Source organism: Lepidochelys olivacea (genome assembly GCF_965140295.1).
Source record: "Lepidochelys olivacea isolate rLepOli2 genome assembly, chromosome: 15".
NCBI lineage: Eukaryota > Metazoa > Chordata > Testudines > Cheloniidae > Lepidochelys > Lepidochelys olivacea.
In genome coordinates this window covers 12,193,158-12,213,719 of record NC_140425.1, presented here as the reverse complement: position 1 = coordinate 12,213,719, position 20,562 = coordinate 12,193,158, and the positions used below count along the sequence as shown (strand labels likewise).

Genomic DNA, 20,562 nt, shown 5'->3' with positions numbered 1-20,562 from the left:
CCAGCATGTCGCATTTCTGGTGCATGCCTACAATGCCACAAAGAACGATGCTACGGGAGTCACCCCATATCTCTTGATGTTTGGGCGAGAACCAAGATTACCCATAGACTTGTGCTTTGGTGTATCAGAGGATGGAGATAGCTATGAAACTCATCAGCAGTATGTATCCCGACTAAGAGAAAAGCTGCGGGATGCTTATCGCTTAGCTACCGCTGCGGCTCGGAAGAACGCAGACCGCAACAAACATCGATATGATGCTAGAGTGCGTTCGCAGGAGCTCCAGCCGGGGGACAGAGTCCTGCTGCGAAATTTGGGTATTGCTGGCAAACACAAGATAGCTGACAGATGGAAGGCAATACCTTACCTGGTGATGGAAAAGCTGGGAGATCTGCCGGTCTACAAGATCAAACCTGAAGACGGTCCAGGGCAAATAAAGACAGTGCATAGAAACCTTTTGCTCCCTGTGGGGGAATTGGTAAGCACCCCTTGTGAGATGGGCCACGGCAGGGCCGCCGGGCAGAACAGAGGTGCTAGACCAAAGCCGCCATCCAACACAGACAGTGGGCCCCCTGCAGCTAACTTACCCCTATTCTGCACATCTGAGAGTGAGTCTGAGGAGGAAGACACAACCCTGGTGTATCCTGGGATGGAGACAAGATTTCAGTCTCGATCAGCTGAACCAAACGAGAGTTTTCCCTCTTCCGCCCTAAACCCAATGGCGGAACTATTTAGGCCCATTTCTGATACCCCGGTGCTGCTGATGAGACCCCCCTGTGATGACAAACACAGGTTATTGGACAATGGGGACAGACAGGTAGAGGATGTCCTGGGCACCTTGGACCCTCCAGCGTTAGAACTAGGAGTGCAGGGGCCTACGCCAGTAGCCGAGGGACCCTCCAGGGAAGCCTCTCCATCCGTCACTCAAGAGGATGTTCCCCCTACCTCGGCAACAGAGATTCTCAATAGACGAGACAGGGTGATAAGACCAGTGAAACGGTTAACTTATGATGCACCTGGGGTGACTAGTGAGGAGCCAATACATTTAGCACACAGGCTTGTGGAAGCTAAAGTGGGCTTCCTGAGGCCCTTTGGAGGAAACCAATGAGTTGGTATAAAGGGAGTGTGATTTGTCGGGACGACAAAGTCTCGGCTGGGGGGAGGATGTAAGCAGTGTCAGGATGAGCTCCACCCTGACATCTGGTGGTGAGGTGTGGCAAGTTGTGGAAAAGAACTTCAGGGGCCGATCTCATTTGCATAGGCACACCCACCACGCCTAGAATGAGACCATAGCTGCCCAAATGGTCACTTTGGCTGCTGTGGGATCCCCAGTGTCTCTGTTATTGGGGCAGGAAGAATAAATTGTTATTACCCTGATTATGGGAACTGTGCTTGGAACTGTACGTGGCCTTTTGTTATGATGGAGGGATTCACCATCAACTAAGTAGCACTCGCTAGGCAAGGGTCATGGGTTCCAAAACTGTGTGAATGGAGAGAGGCTGGGGACAAGTATTAATACTTGGTGGTATGGGCCCCTTGGTGAGGGCCTTACATGCTGATTGCACTTCCTCCTCTCTCCACTGTGGAATATCAGAGCTAATTTTGATTTCATTAGAAGTCTCGTTATAGGCTGCTGAGCTCACTTTGGGCTGACAGTGCACCAGCACTGGGGCTCCCCTACTATAAGCTGAATTCACCTAAGAGCTGAAATCACTGAGTGTTGTGTTAAGTAGTGGGGGAGCCTGAAGATATATTGTGGAGCAGTTTGTGGGACGGCTGGTGAAGCAGTTCGACGCGGAGCAGTGTGTGGATGGCAGGAGCTGCTTGTGGGCCGTGGAGCTGAGTGAAGGAGTTCGTGGGGCGGCTGGTGGAGTGGAGTGCAGCTGCGCGAAGGAGTTTTATGGGGCGGCTGGCGGAGCGGAGCGCCGCTATGGAGCTATGGGGCGGTCAGCTTCAGATCACGTAAGGTGCCTCTTACCCCCGTCCCATTTCCACCCAGGTTGGGAGGTAAAGCTCCGCCGATAAACTTTCGAACTCTGGGGCTGCCCTGACCAGGGACAGAGACTTTTGGGGCATTGGACTTTTGGGACTTTGGGTGATTTGGGGTTGCTGGACTCAAGAACCAAAGGGAAAAGGGCATGCCCCAATTTGCCTGGGGTGGGGTTGTTTTTGCTCATGGGTTGTGTTATGAATCCTGTTGGTGGTGTTTCCCCAACATAATGCCACATTGTTTCTCTCTGTTATTAAAAGACTTTTGCTACACTCAGACTATGTGCTTGCGAGAGGGGAAGTATTGCCTCTTGGAGGCGCCCAGCGGGGGTGGTATATATTTGTCCCAGGTCACTGGGTGGGGGCTCGAGCCGGTTTGCATTGTGTTATTGGAATGGAACCCCTAGATATTGAACCCGGCCCTTGTTGCTGCCAACTCTGACGGGCAGAAGGGTTACATGATTTACATGTGAGCAGAAATTGGCTGTTTCATCAGCAGTGAAAAAACCCTAAAAGCTAAAAGAACACCAAGCAATCTCATGTGTTATTTACGCTGGTTGTATTACGTTAGATGGAATAAATGGGCCCAAAGAGTCAAAGGTGTTAACATGACCCTGTCACTGTCCAGACTTACGCAGTTTTAAACAAGGTCTGGTTACACAGAGACCTCAGCCTGCTTAGTACCATGGCAAACACACCAGTAAAAATCTTTGTCACCCTTTTTTAAAGATACAGAAAAAAGAAGGTTTCAGAGTAACAGCCGTGTTAGTCTGTATTCGCAAAAAGAAAAGGAGTACTTGTGGCACCTTAGAGACTAACCAATTTATTTGAGCATAAGCTTTCGTGAGCTACAGCTCACTTCATCGGATGCATACTGTGGAAACTGCAGAAGACTTTATATACACAGAGACCATGAAACAATACCTCCTCCCACCCCACTCTCCTGCTGGTAATAGCTTATCTAAAGTGATCACTCTCCTTACAATGTGTATGATAATCAAGTTGGGCCATTTCCAGCACAAATCCAGGTTCTCTCACCCTCCGCCCCCCCCCCCCCCAAACTCACTCTCCTGCTGGTAATAGCCCATCCAAAGCGACCACTCTCTTTACAATGTGTATGATAATCAAGGTGGGCCATTTCCAGCACAAATCCAGGTTTTCTCACCTGGATTTCTCAGGGTGAGAAAACCTGGATTTGTGCTGGAAATGGCCCACCTTGATTATCATACACATTGTAAAGAGAGTGGTCACTTTAGATAAGCTATTACCAGCAGGAGAGTGGGGTGGGAGGAGGTATTGTTTCATGGTCTCTGTGTATATAATGTCTTCTGCAGTTTCCACAGTATGCATCCGATGAAGTGAGCTGTAGCTCACGAAAGCTTATGCTCAAATAAATTGGTTAGTCTCTAAGGTGCCACAAGTACTCCTTTTCTTTTTGAGAAAAAAGAAGGGGAAACAATTCAAGAATTTGAAATGTAAAGTATTAAGGAAGCCTCCGATTTTAACAGCATCCCTTGTTCCCTTTTCCTTTAGCTGGAGAGAGGCTTTAGAATGAACCCCCCCCTGCCATTTCACCGACTCTTAGATGGTACTAAAGCTGGCAATAACAGTCCTCTTGGGGAAAAGAGAAGAAGTGAACTGAAATGGACTGGAGCTGTTGTTAGAATTCAATACTGTTTCCTAACCGACAAGGCAATCGCACACAACAGGCGAAAGAAATGAACAGCACAAGTAGAAAATGCAGCTTCTCTCTGGTGTTGATTCTCACTTGCCACCTCACTGCTGGAAAAACACAGGCCCAGCAAATTGTCTCATTAGCCACTCTGAACTTGCGTAAACTTGGGCCAGTATCGGGCTGCTCAGGGCACTGCTTTCAAAGTTTCCTCGTTGGTCATAGGCTTGCAGCAGGGTTGCGAAATACACAGATTTGGCTGGCTAAGCCAGACTCTTATTAGACTGAAGGAAAAAGGAGAGGGACCGGAAAGAGAGAAATAAGATGGGGGAAGGAAAAGGACACATGGGGTGAGTGGAGGGGTATATGACGAAGCCTTACATCCCGGGCGGTAGAAAGGATTTAGTCGGGGCTGGTGGAGGTGGAAATGCCATCTGGGTGCCTTTCTCTTGGCTCTGTCTCGTCAGGCCATCTTTCAGGATCAGGATGACAAAGGTCCTCCAGTTTCCCCGGGAGATGGTGGGGGTGGCAGCCATGGTGGTGAAGCTTGCTCCTTCCCCTTCTTTCAGTCAGCCAGCGTTTCCATCCGTCTGTCTATATTTTCCCCTCAAAGTCTCTTCTTTTATTTTTACATACCCCAAAAAGGAGTGATTGGTGAAATAGCCCATCCCCTCATTACTGTGTCCACCAAAGGCCTAATTTCCGACACACCAATTTTGGTTCACTAATTTCCAGTCCCACACGTCTTTTGTTTATCAGCCATGGTTTTAGCAGTGCTTGAGTTATATCAGTAGATCTTTTTGTTTGTCTTTTTGTCTCCTATTTTCACCTTTTCTCATCAACATTGACTGTTACAGGTTATTGTGACACTTACCTTGTCTGTGACAAGAACTGAAATGCGAAGAGAACATGAACAGGGAGAGAAATGGACTGTTATTTATAGCCAGCAGCATGAACAAAAGGTGAACCTGTCTGAAATGCCTTAAATGAACCTTGCCAATTACTGACTTTTTTCCAGTGTTGATTTTTCAAAGCCAAATTCTGAAGTATTAATTGTGGTATTAATGGGATAGGCAAAGCAAAGAGAGCTAATGAAGCACAATAATAGGAATTTGAGAGGAAACTTATTGCGCACGGACTTTGCGCGTTCAGGTTTTTGTAAAGCGCTGCATATTATTAATGATTAACATAATACAAATCCATAGTACTCTGAAAGTTATGCCATAATAATAGTCTGTTTATATTTTATACACACACATGTATCACAGAATCATAGAATCTCAGAGTTGGAAGGGACCTCAGGAGGTCATCTAGTCCAACCCCCTGCTCAAAGCAGGACCGATCCCCGACTAAATCATCCCAGCCAGGGCTTTGTCAAGCCTGACCTTAAAAACTTCTAGGGAAGGAGATTCCACCACCTCCCTAGATAACGCATTCCAGTGTTTCACCACCCTCGTAGTGAAAAAGTTTTTCCCAATATCCAACCTAAATCTCCCCCACTGGAATTTGAGACCATTACTCCTTGTTCTGTCATCTGCTACCACTGAGAACAGTCTAGAGCCATCCTCTTTGGAACCCCCTTTCAGGTAGTTGAAAGCAGCTATCAAATCCCCCCTCATTCTTCTCTTCTGAAGACTAAACATCCCCAGTTCCCTCAGCCTCTCCTCATAAGTCATGTGTTCCAGTCCCCTCATCATTTTTGTTGCCCTCCGCTGGACTCTTTCCAATTTTTCCACATCCTTCTTGTAGTGTGGGGCCCAAAACTCCAGATGAGGCCTCACCAATGTCGAATAGAGGGGAACGATCACGTCCCTCGATCTGCTGGCAATGCCCCTACTTATACATCCCAAAATGCCATTGGCCTTCTTGGCAACAAGGGCACACTGTTGACTCATATCCAACTTCTCGTCCACTGTAACCCCTAGGTCCTTTTCTGCAGAACTGCTGCCGAGCCATTCGGTCCCTAGTCTGTAGTGGTGCATTGGATTCTTCCGTCCTAAGTGCAGGACTCTGCACTTGTCCTTGTTGAACCTCATCAGATTTCTTTTGGCTCAATCCTCCAATTTGTCTAGGTCCCTCTGTATCCTATCCCTACCCTCCAGCGTATCTACCACTCCTCCCAGTTTAGTGTCATCTGCAAACTTGCTGAGGGTGCAATCCACACCATCCCCCAGATCATTTATGAAGATATTGAACAAAACCGGCCCCAGGACCGACCCCTGGGGCACTCCACTTGATACCGGCTGCCAGCTACACATGGAGCCATTGATCACTACCCGTTGAGCCCGACAATCTAGCCAGCTTTCTATCCACCTTATAGTCCATTCATCCAGCCCATACTTCTTTAACTTGCTGGCAAGAATACTGTGGGAGTCCGTGTCAAAAGCTTTGCTAAAGTCAAGGAACAACACGTCCACTGCTTTCCCTTCATCCACAGAGCCAGTTATCTCATCATAGAAGGCAATTAGATTAGTCAGGCATGACTTGCCCTCGGTGAATCCATGCTGACTGTTCCTGTTCACTTTCCTCTCCTCCAAGTGCTTCAGAGTTGATGCCTTGAGGACCTGCTCCATGATTTTTCTAGGGACTGAGGTGAGGCTGACTGGCCTGTAGTTCCCAGAATCCTCCTTCTTCCCCTTTTTTAAAGATGGGCACTACATTAGCCTTTTTCCAGTCATCTGGGACCTCCCCCGATCACCATGAGTTTTCAAAGATAATGGCCAATGGCTCTGCAATCACATCCGCCAACTCCTTTAGCACTCTCGGATGCAACACATCCGGCCCCATGGACTTGTGCTCGTCCAGCTTTTCTAAATAAACACACACACATATACACAGTGCCATGATTTGGTAGCCACTTATTTAATTATAGCAGCTGTTCTGTAGATAAGGCGGAAAGCCCAATTATGTGCATTTTTCCACGGAAAGCTCAGTGTCCACCCCCCAACACACACACTGTAAAATTCCCAGTAAAAATACTTTTACTCGTATGTGTGTTTTGTGGCCAGCAGCCAGTAGTTTTTAACCTAATTTGATATCATTCCGACAAGTGGATTTAAAGCAGTAGGACTGAGGGAAACAATAAGTGTCCTTCACAGTTTGCAAAAAGAAAAGGAGTACTTGTGGCACCTTAGAGACTAACCAATTTATTGCATCCGATGAAGTGAGCTGTAGCTCACGAAAGCTTATGCTCAAATAAATTGGTTAGTCTCTAAGGTGCCACAAGTACTCTTTTTCTTTTTGCGAATCCAGACTAACACGGCTGTTACTCTGAAACCTTCACAGTTTGAAAATTCTTCTAATGCTTTTTGCCGTGTCCTAGTTCAAAATGATTCACCTGGGAGATTTCAGATGGGGCTTTACTTGAAAGAGCTTAGTGAGATGTAGTGCACAGGATCAAATTTGAGACACTGGACAGCATATAAAAGAAGTCATTCACTGGTGAATTAGGAACTCCAGAATCCAGTCATTTTCCTAAAGATTGTCACATTCAGAAGGATGTGTTTGCCTGGCTCAACTACAGTGCCTTAAAGCACACACCAACACACATTCCCACCACAGTAAAATTTCATAAACACATCTCTGATCCTAAATCTGACAATTAAGCTCCATACTGACATTTGTTGTTTTATGTAAAAAAAAATGTAATGTCATGATCTGGGCCTAAGAAGCACTACTTTGTGCCCAACGACACTTGGGTCACAATTATGACCCATGGCATCTGAGGATCTTTTCCAGAGCCCTATGCAGGCAATGGAAAGAGTCTTCAATGGGCTTTGGATAAGGCCCTCAGTGAAGCATGGAGAATGATGGCCTTCAGCATGCTATTTGTCTTACAGGGAATTTATAAAGTATATCTTTTGCTATGGATTGCGCACAACTGCAAAGAAGGCTGGAGCTAGGGTAACCACAGTACACATCAGTCTTTGTGGTCAGTGATGAGATAGGCCCATGACGGTTTGAGGATCAGGTATTGCAGTGTTTGTTTTCTTCTTACGATGGTGCTGGTGGCACCAGTTAAGGTTGAGTGACTTACTGGGCATTCAAAAGTCTGCATTTCTTTTAATTTTCTGTTCCTCCCATTCTTTTTATTTTTAAAAAATTTTTACCTTCAGTGTACTGATATGCACTCTCAATCTTAATTCAGATTGAATTTGGGTGTCCATGCGACAGGGTCAGAAAACATTTCCGTGACTAACCCAGAACACCTTTACTAGGTAGCTTGTCTCCTGTTCCATGCAAAGGCTCTCAGGCTACTGAAGTGCAATTAGAACGGTACCAGATGTTACTGCAGAGCCTTCGCTCCCCCAGGACCTGATGTTTAATCTTGGATCGATTTAGCAGCAGTCAGCATTAGAATCAGAGCAACATAATTAGGGGCTATCATCTGCCAGACACCGTATATGCTCTGTTTATTAGTGAACGAGCCAAGCTTTATGGGCCAAATTCATCGATGATGTAACATCTCTGAATGCAGAGGAATTCAACTAGGGAGGAGGAGGAATTTGACCTTATGGACCAGATTATGCTTGGCCTTGTGTAGGTGTGCCAGGATTAGTGAGAGTGTAAGGAAAACAGCTGGGTGGACTGTTTATTCTGCAAGCTCATTTTCTCTTTTTCATTCCACTGTCTGCAAAACAAAATTATAACATTTTTTCTCATGTTGGGTCAATCAAAACATTTCGTCCTGACTGGACATTAAAAAAAAAAACAAAAAACCCACCATACAATATATTTTGAAACAAAACGTCATTTCTAGACAAAAAGTCAAAGCATTCCTCTCCAGAAACGTCAAACCAGATCCTGGCAACATTAGCTGAATTTTGTGTTGGGTTTTTTAAAATGAAACTTCAGCTAAATCACCATGCTCCCAGGAAACGTTTCACTTTGATGAATTGACATTTTCCAGCAGAAAAACATGCCATTGTAACATTTCCAAACAGCTCTTCTATGGAGCCTCCCTTCTTGTATCTAGGTGCAAGGGGCAGACACCATTCAGGTCCTTGTGCTCCCTTAGTGCCAGAGCCCATCACCCTTATTCACATCAAATAGTACATTCATTACTCACTGAGTAGTCCCTCTGATTCCCATGGGTGGCAGAACTAAACCCATAAAGATCAAATGGGGTGCTGACCCTAAGCCCTTTGCACTACCCAGCAGTGGGAAAAGTTGCACGTAGTCCTCTCAAGGGGTGTAGAAGTGACTCTGCTCCTCCCTACAACCTGGGTGCTAGTCATCCGTCTTTCCCTCAGGCACAAAATATCTGGGAGTTCCCACTAGACATGTGGCATCTGCGGTGCCTTCCAGGCCAGACTGCAGCCTAAAGCCACAGTTCAGCCCTGTGAGTTCACATCTTCCCTGTGTACGGGGCCGTGGATGGCAGCCTCCAAAGCCCATGTAGAAAAAGTTCACGGTTTACTCAGCAAGAGTGGATTGATTTTTCCAACCGCTTCAGAAGTTCTCATCTGTTCTAACAATAGCTGGACACCCACTCTTCATTCCACAGGAGCAAAAGTCAAATCGGATGTATGAAAGTCACTTTGGAAATAGCTGGTGAGAGATGAGCTATGGCACTCCGGTTACTTGCCTTCAACTAACAGAAACCAGCCCAACTGATCATTCTGGCAGAAAAGCAGCGATATGTCATGAGACTCGGCTATTGTGCCCAAGTGGGGAAATGGCCACTCTGTCCGTCTTTAAATTAGCACCTGTTTGGTGCTTCACTAAGAGGTCCCTCTATTATTATGTCATGTTGGTCAAAATCTTGCTTATTTACTCAAGCAGTTATTCCAATGACTTTACCAGGACTATCTGCATGAGCAGAGCAAGCAGAGTTTGGCTTGCTATGCTATTTAGATGGACAGCAGGAGAGACAAGGGGATGGTAAAGTGAAATAAGGAACTAACTTTGTCACTCTTTTATGTTAGCAAAAGAAATCTCAGTTTCTCTCAAATTACACTCTTGAGGCTAAATTAAAAGCAGTTTATATGGAAGGGAAGATCCTAGGGTTGGAACAAAGGACTGGGAGTTGGGGATGCTGAGTTCTATTTTGGTCTCTGCCCATGACTTTGAAGATGCCCTTGGGTAAGTCACTTAATGTCTTGTATCCATCTGCAACATGAGTCTAATCATGTTTACTTACTTACCTCACAAGGGTAAGGCTTAATATCTTAGTGTTTTTAAAGTGATTTGAGATCCTCAACTGGAAGATGCGACAGAAGTACAAAACATAACGGTTATTATTTTTAAAGTTGTCAGGTTGGATTTTGTCTGCTACTTGCAAAAAAGGCCCCAATTCCTAAGGGGAAAATAAAAACTTCATCCTACTCTTAGAGCAGTTTGTTACTTCTGGCATAATTATTCCCTGTTGAACACATGATGCAGGCTGAAGTGAAGCTTTTGGCAAGGCAGGGAGCTATAAGTTGTGGCTCTGTAGAACTATTCTAATGTATTTTGGAAGCATGAAGGAGTGCTTCAAAGTGACCTGCATGGGCATTGGATGGATAAATAATTCATACTGCATACTTCAATAAGTAATGCTATTGGAATAGTGTTATTTTAATAAAAATCCATGGGTGAGGAGAAGGCAATTAGCATGAAGGGGCAAGCACCAGATTTAAGAGAAACCAGCAGGAGAGAGGCTCCTTTGTCAGGAGGCTTATATTAAACAGCATTAAGTAGATATTATTCAAGGATAAAATGGATATATGGGCGGGACAAACTTAAAGCCCACAGAAATCAATGAGAGTCTTTCCACTGACTTCAAAGAGCTGTGGATCAAGCCCTTGATTCTCCACCCCTAGGACACCTTCAGCTGTTATAGAACTAAACCAACCCAACCCCAATCTTATTTCTAGGGCTAACTGCTATGTCTAGGGTAATATGTTGATCTGTGCTTAACCTCTTAGTCTTTATCTAGTTTCAATAGCAAATCACAGCCACTTTCAGTCTAATTCCTTATGAAATCTCTCAAATTCCTCTTCTCTTGGTCATTTTTAAGTCAAACGAATTAGAGGCCTGGTTCTGCAAACTCTTGTATATTTCAGCAGCCCCACTGGTGTTAGCAGCTCTATTCATGTGAGTCAGGACTACTCACTCATTTATTTATACAAGAGTTCCTCTGTTCCCTAACTGGCCGTCCTGCACTCATGGGCGTAGAAGGTAGCAGGATTGAGCCCTAAGGTTTTTATTCATTTTAAGTTGCTTTTACTGTTAAGCATTTCCACTGTACAGTGCTTGCTCATAGTTCCTTAGACTGAAATCTGACTGTTCATTGCAAAGTAAAACAGACTAGAGAACCCTCAGCGTTTTACAGATGGCAAATACCCTAGAAGTCAGCCTCTCTGCTACACTTAAAAACCTTAACAGCCTCTTAGCTGACTTACTTGAAGGCAGTCTGTGCTCCCTGTAGGCCAGATTGGCAGAGCCCTTCCCCGCCTTTGCAGGGGAGTGAGGCTCCCTGTGCTCTCCTGCTCAGACTGACTCTGGCTAAGAGGAGGTGAGCAAGACATACTTGCCCAGTGCTACCAAACCATGAACAAATGGGTAGAGAGGGAGCAGAGAGGGCCAGGGAGTGAGAGGAGAGCTGGCTTCATCTTCCTTCCATCCTGTCCCATATTAGCAAGCTGGGCACACAGGAATGAGTAAGCCACTCTACACCACTGGTACAGCTCCCCACCACTCTTTCACTTCGGTGTTTGCAGGGATGGACTGACTATATTAAAGAAAAATATCTCTGGTGGGTAAAGCTAACAGCAAGGGCAGATGTGCTTCAGTATAGCTGCCAAGCATTGTTAGTTAGTTATTTAAATTAAAGTAACAACCCCTCCCATGCCTGCCTATACAAGGCTCTAGGCGCCCTAGCACATAATTAGCTATTAGCTACTTTTTAAATAACACGTCCTTTTGATGTTCCCAAATAAACCTTCCAAAGGGAATAACGTCACATGCAAGGAAATGCTAGTGAACGTTCCTCACGCCGCTGACCAGAACAAACACTTCTACCAGTGCTTTAAAACCACGGAGTGGGGAAGGACCTGCTTCAGAGAGCAACTTCCATCATTTTGCTTCCACACTCCCACCACCTCTTCTATGGACCTCGTGCAATGCCTCTGCTCAAGAAAAGTATTGTACCAGCAGACAAGAGCCAGCCAGCTGCAGCAATGCTGGACTTGGAGTCCAATAAGTTGCCATTATGAGCCTCATACCTTGAGTTCTGGAGTCTGTAGGTCAGCTGCCCACCCTGTGTGAAGGATTCATCCTGTCCCATCAATAATACCCACCCCCCACAGAGAGCAGTGGCAACTTGAAGTCTTTAAATCATGACTTGAGGACTCCAATAACTCAGCTAGCAGTTAGGGGTCTATTATAGGAATGGGTGGGTGAGGTTGAGCCCTGCAATGTGCAGGAGGTCAGACTAGATGACCTTGATGGTCCCTTCTGACCTTAAAGTCCACGAGTTGATGAGAAGTAGCTCTTGAGATGCCACTGCAAATATAAAACCACACGGAGGTTGCCACGGTGCCTCGCTGCTCCACTAAAACAAAAGAGCTGAAGCTGAGTTGTCAGCAGTGGACAACGAGGGTTAACATCAAGGGCCCAACCTTGGTCCTGCTGAAGCCAATAGGCGGCTCACCATTGACTGCAGCGGGAGCAGAACCAGGCACAAAATTAGCAATGGCACCTGGACCAGGTGATCTTCTTCAGGATAGATCTCTAAAGGAGGAGGCACAGAATCTCATCCGAGCTCAATGAAATCAATGGGCTCAGGATATGGCGTAAAGAAAAGATCGAGGTAGGAATCTGAGGAAGACACTGGAGAATAATTATAATTGTACTTTCCACTTCTGTGGAATCTTTCATCCAAGGAGCTCTCACACATCAATTAATTTAAAATCCAACACCGCTATGAGGTTGGTCAGGGATACATAGAAATCACTTCATCCAGCATTATAAAACAGCTGAATATGGGGTGGAACACATCAATGGTTTAACACCGCACAGCAACATGACACAACAGCTTAAAACACAAGGGAAAGAAGAATACAAATATCCAATCGGAATTGTCAGGGAATACAGTTGGGGAGAATGTAATCGCTCAAGTATGAAGTTTGGCCTGAACATTGGGGTAAACACGTCTACTCTTGCAAAAAAAAAAAAAAAAAATGCCAAGCAATCTTTAATGACCTCGAGTAACCAGGACCTCAGTTTTACAGCTTATCCAAAAGACAGCACCTCCAGCATTATAGTGCCACAACCTCATCCTCCTGGATTCACTGATCTCTTGTAATCATGAGTTCTACAAAGGAGGCAAGGAATAAGGAGGAGAGAAAAATAATTAGGATGGGTGGAAAGGTCCATTCAGAAATACTCAAGGAAATAAGATGTAAAATGGATAAGACTGGAGCCCCAATAGTGGGGAGGGTGGGAAGGTCAGCAAAAGCAAGGGAAAAAAGGATCAGAAACCCATTACAGTACATGAATTGCGTAGACAATAACATGTAAGACAGCAGAAGATAGAAAATAAATCTGTCATTTAATCCTGCTGATGGGTTAGATCATACCTTTGGTGTGAACCGTATTTTGGGTCAGCATATCACAAGCATGTTGGAAGGACATGACAAACAGATACTGGGCGCAGTCCTTCTCCTCTTGAAGTTAGTGGGAGTTTTGCTATTGGTTTTGATGGGATCAGGATCAGGCCCATTATGGGTTCTGAAAGTGAGCATACATTTTATATATCTCCTACATTTTATATATGCTCTGAAGTCTTTTCTGAGGTAGCAGGCTATTTGGTTATCTCTGCAGTGTGTATAGTTAGGCATCTTCTGTGAAAAATAAAACACACCACATGGATATGAATGGAAATGCTCAGAGATTCTGAAAAACGTTTGTGAGATAAAGGGTACCAACGCCAGGAGAGGTGACAGTACAAGCGTAACAGGTTCCAATCCAGAACTTGGTGTCTGGTTGGGTGGGGTGGTTCTGGGAGTTGAAGCTCTATGGGGCTCTGTCAAGAGAAGCTTGGACAGGACAGGTTGTCTTTGTAAAACAGGAGAGGTTCTGGCTGGTGGTGATATGAAGACAAAGGGAGAGGGTGGTTAAAAGTTGCAAGGACCGTCCAGCATTCAGGAAGTGCCCTTCCCACAACTGTTTCTACACATCCCATGGAGAAATTTATTTGAGCCTGCCTACAAAAGCCTGCTTGATCTTAAACTGGGATGTGAGCACGGGCATCTGCATACAGGGTGCAGGGTGCTGTGAAGATCACCTTACGCGTCCATGAGCCACATTCGGCTCTTGGCTGTTACACATTGACTTTAGTGAACGCACAATTATAGCAAATTGATGTTCATGAACCAGCACAGTAAATTATTGTTCTTTTATATTTATATAGTACCCAGAACATCCACAGACAAAAAGGATGTCACATACCATCAAAGATAGGTCTTCTTAAATCAAGAAAGAGATTATGTGGTATAGATTGTCAAAAACAAAGAAAATACCTACCTGGTGAAATACGACTATAGCCAATGCCTTTCATCTCTGAAAGACTTGGTAGTCAAGACCACCTTGGAAAGTCTACTTTAACTAATTATCAAATGTAAGAATCAAAATGTGATTTCTGATTTGTTTTGGATTAGTGTGTTTTGATACACATTGTACACATGTAATCATTTGGGTACATATATATGAATAGGTTTACTTTTTACTGAGCTTTGCAGCCTCATTGACGAAAAGAGATGCAATATACAAATATGTTTGTCCTCTCAGTTCCATTAAATAATGGAAGATTACTGATCACATGGATCATATATCTTTTTAGAGATATTAACCAGTCAAGTAATTTTTACCCACACAGCCCCAAGTTAATGGGGCTTCTTGCATTACTAAGGGACTACTCCCTGTGTGAGTAAGGGTTTGCAAGATTGGCCCTTTGTGTCTCAGTGTACTCAGTGCATTAATTTTCATCGGTTATTGCCAAAGAATTCAAACTATTACTGATTTGCTTATTATTGTAGCAAATAAAATTAGTGTCAGGCAATCAGAAAAGCCCATATTTACTGCTAAAAATCACACACCTATAAAAGTTGACTGGCTGAAGAAAAAACACAGCTGTTCCTTTGCCAATCAGAATGCTGCTTTGCTGTGATCATTGTCACACACAAAGATGTGTTAGAATAAACGTCTGCAATGTTGGTTTAACAGACAAAGTTAATTGGAATAAAACTTTGTGACCAAGACAACAGAACATTGAAGACTTTATTTGAATCATCTTTGCCTCCATGTTTTAGACCTGACAAATGTTTCAGCTTTCATTTATCTGACAGGAGAACATGAGGTTGTGATACTGATTTATGCCACTGACACTATTATCTCCTTAATGGTTTTGGCTCAGTAAGGTACTTAAACACATGCCTAACATTGAAAACAGTGCCATTGACTCCAATGGGACTAGTGCTCCAAGGTAAACGTGCTCAAGTACCTTACTGAATCTGGACCTGTATTCTTAGAAGGATTGCCAACAAAACTGAAGGAAGAAAAAGCTTCAGAACTCAGAACGGCAAATCTCCATCTCCTTTATATCATATGTGAGCAGCACCATGAGACAGCTTCCTCGTGGCCTTGCTAATATTAGTGTCTGGAAACAAACCAGCTGAGTAAAAACTAACCCCAGGCAGGACTGCAATGATGCTGGTGGACAAGGGGAGCACTTGGAAGAACCTGACTGTCTAGCACAACCCCCACCACCAAAGGCATCTGCCCTCAAATTGTCAAGTCAGGCTGCAGCCCTGGAGTCCTTTTGGCGCCTTTATTGCATAGAGACATGGTGGCAAAAAAACCACCCACTTCCCCCTGTGACTGGCCCGAAGATGCACTCCATCCCATCAGACACAGTTCAGGCTGCAGAGATTCATGCATTTTGACCCCCAAGCTTGTACACGGTGACTCCTATCTAGGAATGAAACCACATACCCCCAAATGCTCCAAGTACCACAAAACACAAAAGCCCTTCTGCTTATTAACACAGCTGCCCATGAACACATTGCTTTGCACTCTGTCTCCTTGGCTCCCCACTGAATCTACAGTGCAATTCAAGGTCTCTGTCCTGACATTTAAAGTCCTCAATGGGATTGGCCCTAGCCACCAGAGAGATTGCTTCTTCCTTTCCCACCTAGGCCCTCCACAGCAGGTACCGTTCCTCCAAAACAACAGAACCGTCAACCAACAGGGGGAAGCTCCTCAGTGCAAGAGAAAAAGACTGGCTTCACCCACACAAGAGGAAGAAAGTGAGCTAGAGAGGAGTATGGAGGGAGGCAGGGAAAGAAACCTTTGATGTATTTTATCATGCATGCTCCTCATAGCGATGCCAGTCAAGCTTAGGGTGACCAGATGTCCCTATTTTATAGGGACAGTCCCAATATTTGGGGCTTTTTCTTATATAGTTTCCTATTATCCCCCACCCTCTGTCCTGATTTTTCACACTTGCTGTCTGGTCACCCGAGTCAAGATCAGAGACTGGGTATTTAAGAATAATTTAATGGGAAGGTAAGACTGGCTCTGACCCTTTGTTTCTACAGATCAGTAGCATAAAGATGGTACTCTATACTGCAAGAAGGTCACTTATCTACTAGGTCAAAGAGAGGCCTGCAGGTGTGTGCTCCCCTACTTTACCCCTCTTCAGTTACTCAGCAGGTGTAAAGAGGTAAAGCCTTAGGGGAGGTTTAAGATCAAAGGCGGACTTTGTCCAGAACATTATTGTGTTTTTCCAGTGTTGGGGGGGGGGGAACACTGCAGAATAAACTGAAAAGAAACAAAAAACAACCAACCCAAATCCTTTGCCAAGTGTTCAGGAATTCCCTCTGTATGAGAGAGGGGTTTGAGCAACAAAATGTAGAGCCAAATCTGAGCTCCCCAGAGTTTTACAGCTAGGAGGCCAGCTGCAGAGTTTGCACATGTTGGGGGGGCGGGGGGCAGCCCCCTTCCTGTGCATACTGGAGAGGGGTGGATACTGTGCGATGGGGGTTGTTGCAATGGACACTGAAATAGTCACCACTCCAGGCACTGAAGTGGGAAAGGCCAGAGGCCGGGCCAAGGGAAGTCTCTGTCGCAGCCCAGCAGTTCCCCCACCTGATGCCCAGATGGGCCGAGCTAGGACAAGGCTTCGCAGAGCAAAGGGACGAGGGCGGACCTGAGCAAACCGAGCCCGGCAGGGGCTGATCTCAGCCCGTGGCTGCGGGACAGCCCAGGGCCGGCTCTCGCCGGGCTGGGTTACCCCACGGTGGGTGCCAGGGGATCACGCCCCCCACCCGGAGACGCAAGGGCCAAGGGCATTTGCAAGCTGCCTCCGGGAGGCGGGCAGGGCAGGGGCTGCCCCCGGCCACTCACCATGATGGAGAAGACGAAGGCCACGATGTTGATGGGGTACGCGGGGCAGAAGCAGGAGAAGATGCTGAGGACCAGGTAGCTCTTGGGCATGGGCGCGGCCTGCGGGGGCTCATGCTGGACGCTGCTCTCGGGGCCGCTGTGCAAAGCCCGCTTGAGCTCCGAGCTGGCGGCGGGCTCCGACATGGGCGGGAGGCGGCGGGGCGGGGGGCGCGCGGGGCAGACTCGGCGAAAGGCTCCGCTCTCCGGGCTGGCAGCTCCGCGGAAGGGTCTGAAATGCCAGCGCAGGGCTCCGGGACCTCCCCGCGCCTCGCTCCTCCCCCGGCGGCGGGAGCCAAGAGAGCCCGCCCGGGCCAGGCGCGGCGCCCCCTCAGCCGGCGCCTCAGGCGGGGCGGGGCGGGGCGGCTCCCCCTGGTGACCCTGCCACAGGGGCCGGGCAGGACACACACGAGGAGGGGGCGAACGTGTGGGGAAAGGGGGGGCGGACAGCCGCTGAGGGCTCGTGAGGGAAGCGGTACAAAGCCCCGGACTCCCCCCGTCCCGAAACACGGTCTGAGGCGGCGCCTTCCCGGCCGGCGGCAACGGCTCCCGGGGAGCCCCCAGCGTCGGACGGAGCCAGCCGCCTGCGGGCAGCACGTGGCGGGAGCAGCCGGAGAGAAACAGGCGCGTTGCCGGGCTGGGGCAGAGCCGGGGGCTGTCTAGTCAGGGCCCCTGTCTCCAGCCCTGGCCAGCACCAGCCGCAGGTGTCGGAGCCCGCGAGCTGCCCCCCACTAAGGCTTGGGCCAGGGGGGTCCCACACGCAAATGACCGCGAGGGCCCCGTGAGGACTAATACATTGGCCTGAGGGCCGCACCACTGACCACCCCCCAACCTGCTGCCCTGGCCCAGCCCCCGCCCCCACGCCACCCCTTCCATGAGGCCCCTGCCCTGCCTCTTCCCACCCCACCCCTTCCCTGAAATCTGCACCCCAGCTCTGCCCCTGGGGGCAGGGTGCTTCAGGGGGCTCTGGGTGCAGGAGGGGTGTGGGGTGCGGCAGGGGGCTCAGGGAAGGGGCTCTGGGTGCAGGAGGGGTGTGGGGTGCGGCAGGGGGCTTAGGACAGGGGCTCCGGGTAGGGGGTTTGGCTGCAGAAGGGGTTGGGGGGGCGGGGCAGGGTGCAGCAGGGGGCTCCGGGTAGGGGGTTTGGCTGCAGAAGGGGTTGGGGGGGCGGGGCAGGGTGCAGCAGGGGGCTCCGGGTAGGGGGTTCGGCTGCAGAAGGGGTTGGGGGGGCGGGGCAGGGTGCAGCAGGGGGCTCCGGGTAGGGGGTTCGGCTGCAGAAGGGGTTGGGGGGGCGGGGCAGGGTGCAGCCGGGGGGGTTCCGGGTAGGGGGTTTGGCTGCAGAAGGGGTTCGGGGGGCGGGGCAGGGTGCAGCCGGGGGGCTCCGGGTAGGGGGTTCGGCTGCAGAAGGGGTTGGGGGGGCGGGGCAGGGTGCAGCCGGGGGCTCCGGGTAGGGGGTTCGGCTGCAGAAGGGGTTCGGGGGGCGGGGCAGGGTGCAGCCGGGGGCTCCGGGTAGGGGGTTCGGCTGCAGAAGGGGTTCGGGGGGCGGGGCAGGGTGCAGCCGGGGGGCTCCGGGTAGGGGGTTCGGCTGCAGAAGGGGTTGGGGGGGCGGGGCAGGGTGCAGCAGGGGGCTCCGGGTAGGGGGTTCGGCTGCAGAAGGGGTTCGGGGGGCGGGGCAGGGTGCAGCCGGGGGCTCCGGGTAGGGGGTTTGGCTGCAGAAGGGGTTCGGGGGGGCGGGGCAGGGTGCAGCCGGGGGGGCTCCGGGTAGGGGGTTTGGCTGCAGAAAGGGTTCGGGGGGGCGGGCAGGGTGCAGCCGGGGGGGCTCCGGGTAGGGGGTTTGGCTGCAGAAAGGGTTCGGGGGGGCGGGCAGGGTGCAGCAGGGGGCGGGGGAGGCTCCCTGCCGCCTGCCCTGCCCCTGCGCCCGCCCGCTCCGGGAAGCAGCTGGGTTCTGGGGGCGAGGGGTGGGGCACAGGGGTCTGTGTGTTGCCCTGGCCGTGCCTCCAGGTACCGCCCCCGAAGCTCCCATTGGCCGGGAATGGGGAACCGCGGCCAATGGGAGCTTCGGGGGAAGTACCTAGAGGAGCAGCCAGGTCAACACAGACCCCTGTGCCCCCCTGGTCCCGGCCACTTCCCAGAGCTGAGGGGTGGTGGGGGGCAGGGTAGGCAGGGAGCCGCTCTACGTAAATGCTGGAGAGGATGCGGAGGGGCCGTGAGGAGCAGGCAGGCAGCAGAAAATAACCCGGGGGGCTGCGTGTTTGAGACCCCTGGCTTAGGCTAAGCTCTAAGCCTGAGAAGTTGGCTTCTTAAACCCTGAAGGTTTAATTTCCCTACCACCACTTTATCCCCATTAATTGTGACAATTTTGCATAGCCTTGTTATCCCTATAAAGATCCAATCCCTTTGCGAATCTTTGCCTCTCTGCCTTCTGGGGGGCCTGAATCCCACAGTTGAGGGGGAAAATTATTTCCTTTTATCCCCTTTGAATGGAATTGAATGGTTCAGATGAGCAAAACAGTAACGGTTGGTTCAGTTGAGCCAACACAAACCCCTTGAACATACCAGGCCCCCAGTGACAGGTTTCAGAGTAGCAGCCGAGTTAGTCTGTATCCGCAAAAAGAAAAGGAGGACTTGTGGCACCTTGGAGACAAATAAATTTGTTAGTCTTTAAGGTGCTACAAGTACTCCTTTTCTTTTTGCAGGCCCCCAATGTTTGAGTTGATCTCAGCAAACTGACTATTCCTGCTGATAGCTGTAGCCACCTCTGCATGCGGGATCCATAATATTTCGCTTTTTGGGCAGAATATTTTATTACTTTCAGAAAGGTCATTTATTTTTAACGAATAAAAGTCTGTTTCAAACACTCCCATAAAGCCATGATGATTTTCAGGCTGACGAGAAGAGACATGACAAATTTCATCCATGCTTCATTTCTGAAGCCAGGTCCCAGTGCTGCAATGTGGCGTTGATAGAGCCTGCATTGCAATAGCACAGATACACCCATTGCTCCAAACCCCTGCGTTCTCCAAATCCCTCCCTCGTCCCCCATGCATCTCATGCTGGGGGACAAGGAAGGGATTCGAAGAGTAGAGCAGATACTGTGCCGTTGCACTCCATATGTTTTATGGAAATGTTTATAAGTGTGAATATGATGTAACTGTAATATGCTTTATGCAAAAGGTCTCTTGTAAGGTATAACAAAGGTTATAACCTACTGAATATATTCCTCCTATTTGTATGCATGTATCATTCTTGTATCTAAAACTAGGAATACGAAGTATAACTCTGAGGTCCTGTTGTAATTATGCAAAGCGTGGGCCATTAAGGGTGGTTTAGAATCTTAATGGCTCCCACTGACTAGGACAATGGGTTGTAAATGGCTCTGTTTACTTGCAAACCTTCCTGTGTATGTGTGGGCCAGTCCTGGAAGAGTGGAGGGGCTCTCACAGGACATGTCACCTCATACTGAAATCCATCTTAACCCTGG

The 20,562-nt window shown here is 48.4% G+C and overlaps 1 protein-coding gene across 1 annotated transcript in view; it reads right to left on the bottom strand.

The window, feature by feature from the left end:
* The window catches only part of TMEM233 (transmembrane protein 233), a 37,023-nt gene extending 19,545 nt beyond the window's left edge, over positions 1 to 17,478 (bottom strand). The window contains exon 1 of the mRNA XM_084649146.1: positions 17,048 to 17,478. Coding sequence (XP_084505272.1) covers positions 17,048 to 17,230 — 183 coding nt within the window. The 5' untranslated portion in view covers positions 17,231 to 17,478. The remainder of the gene's footprint in view (positions 1 to 17,047) is intronic.
* Between the last annotated feature and the right edge of the window lie 3,084 nt (positions 17,479 to 20,562).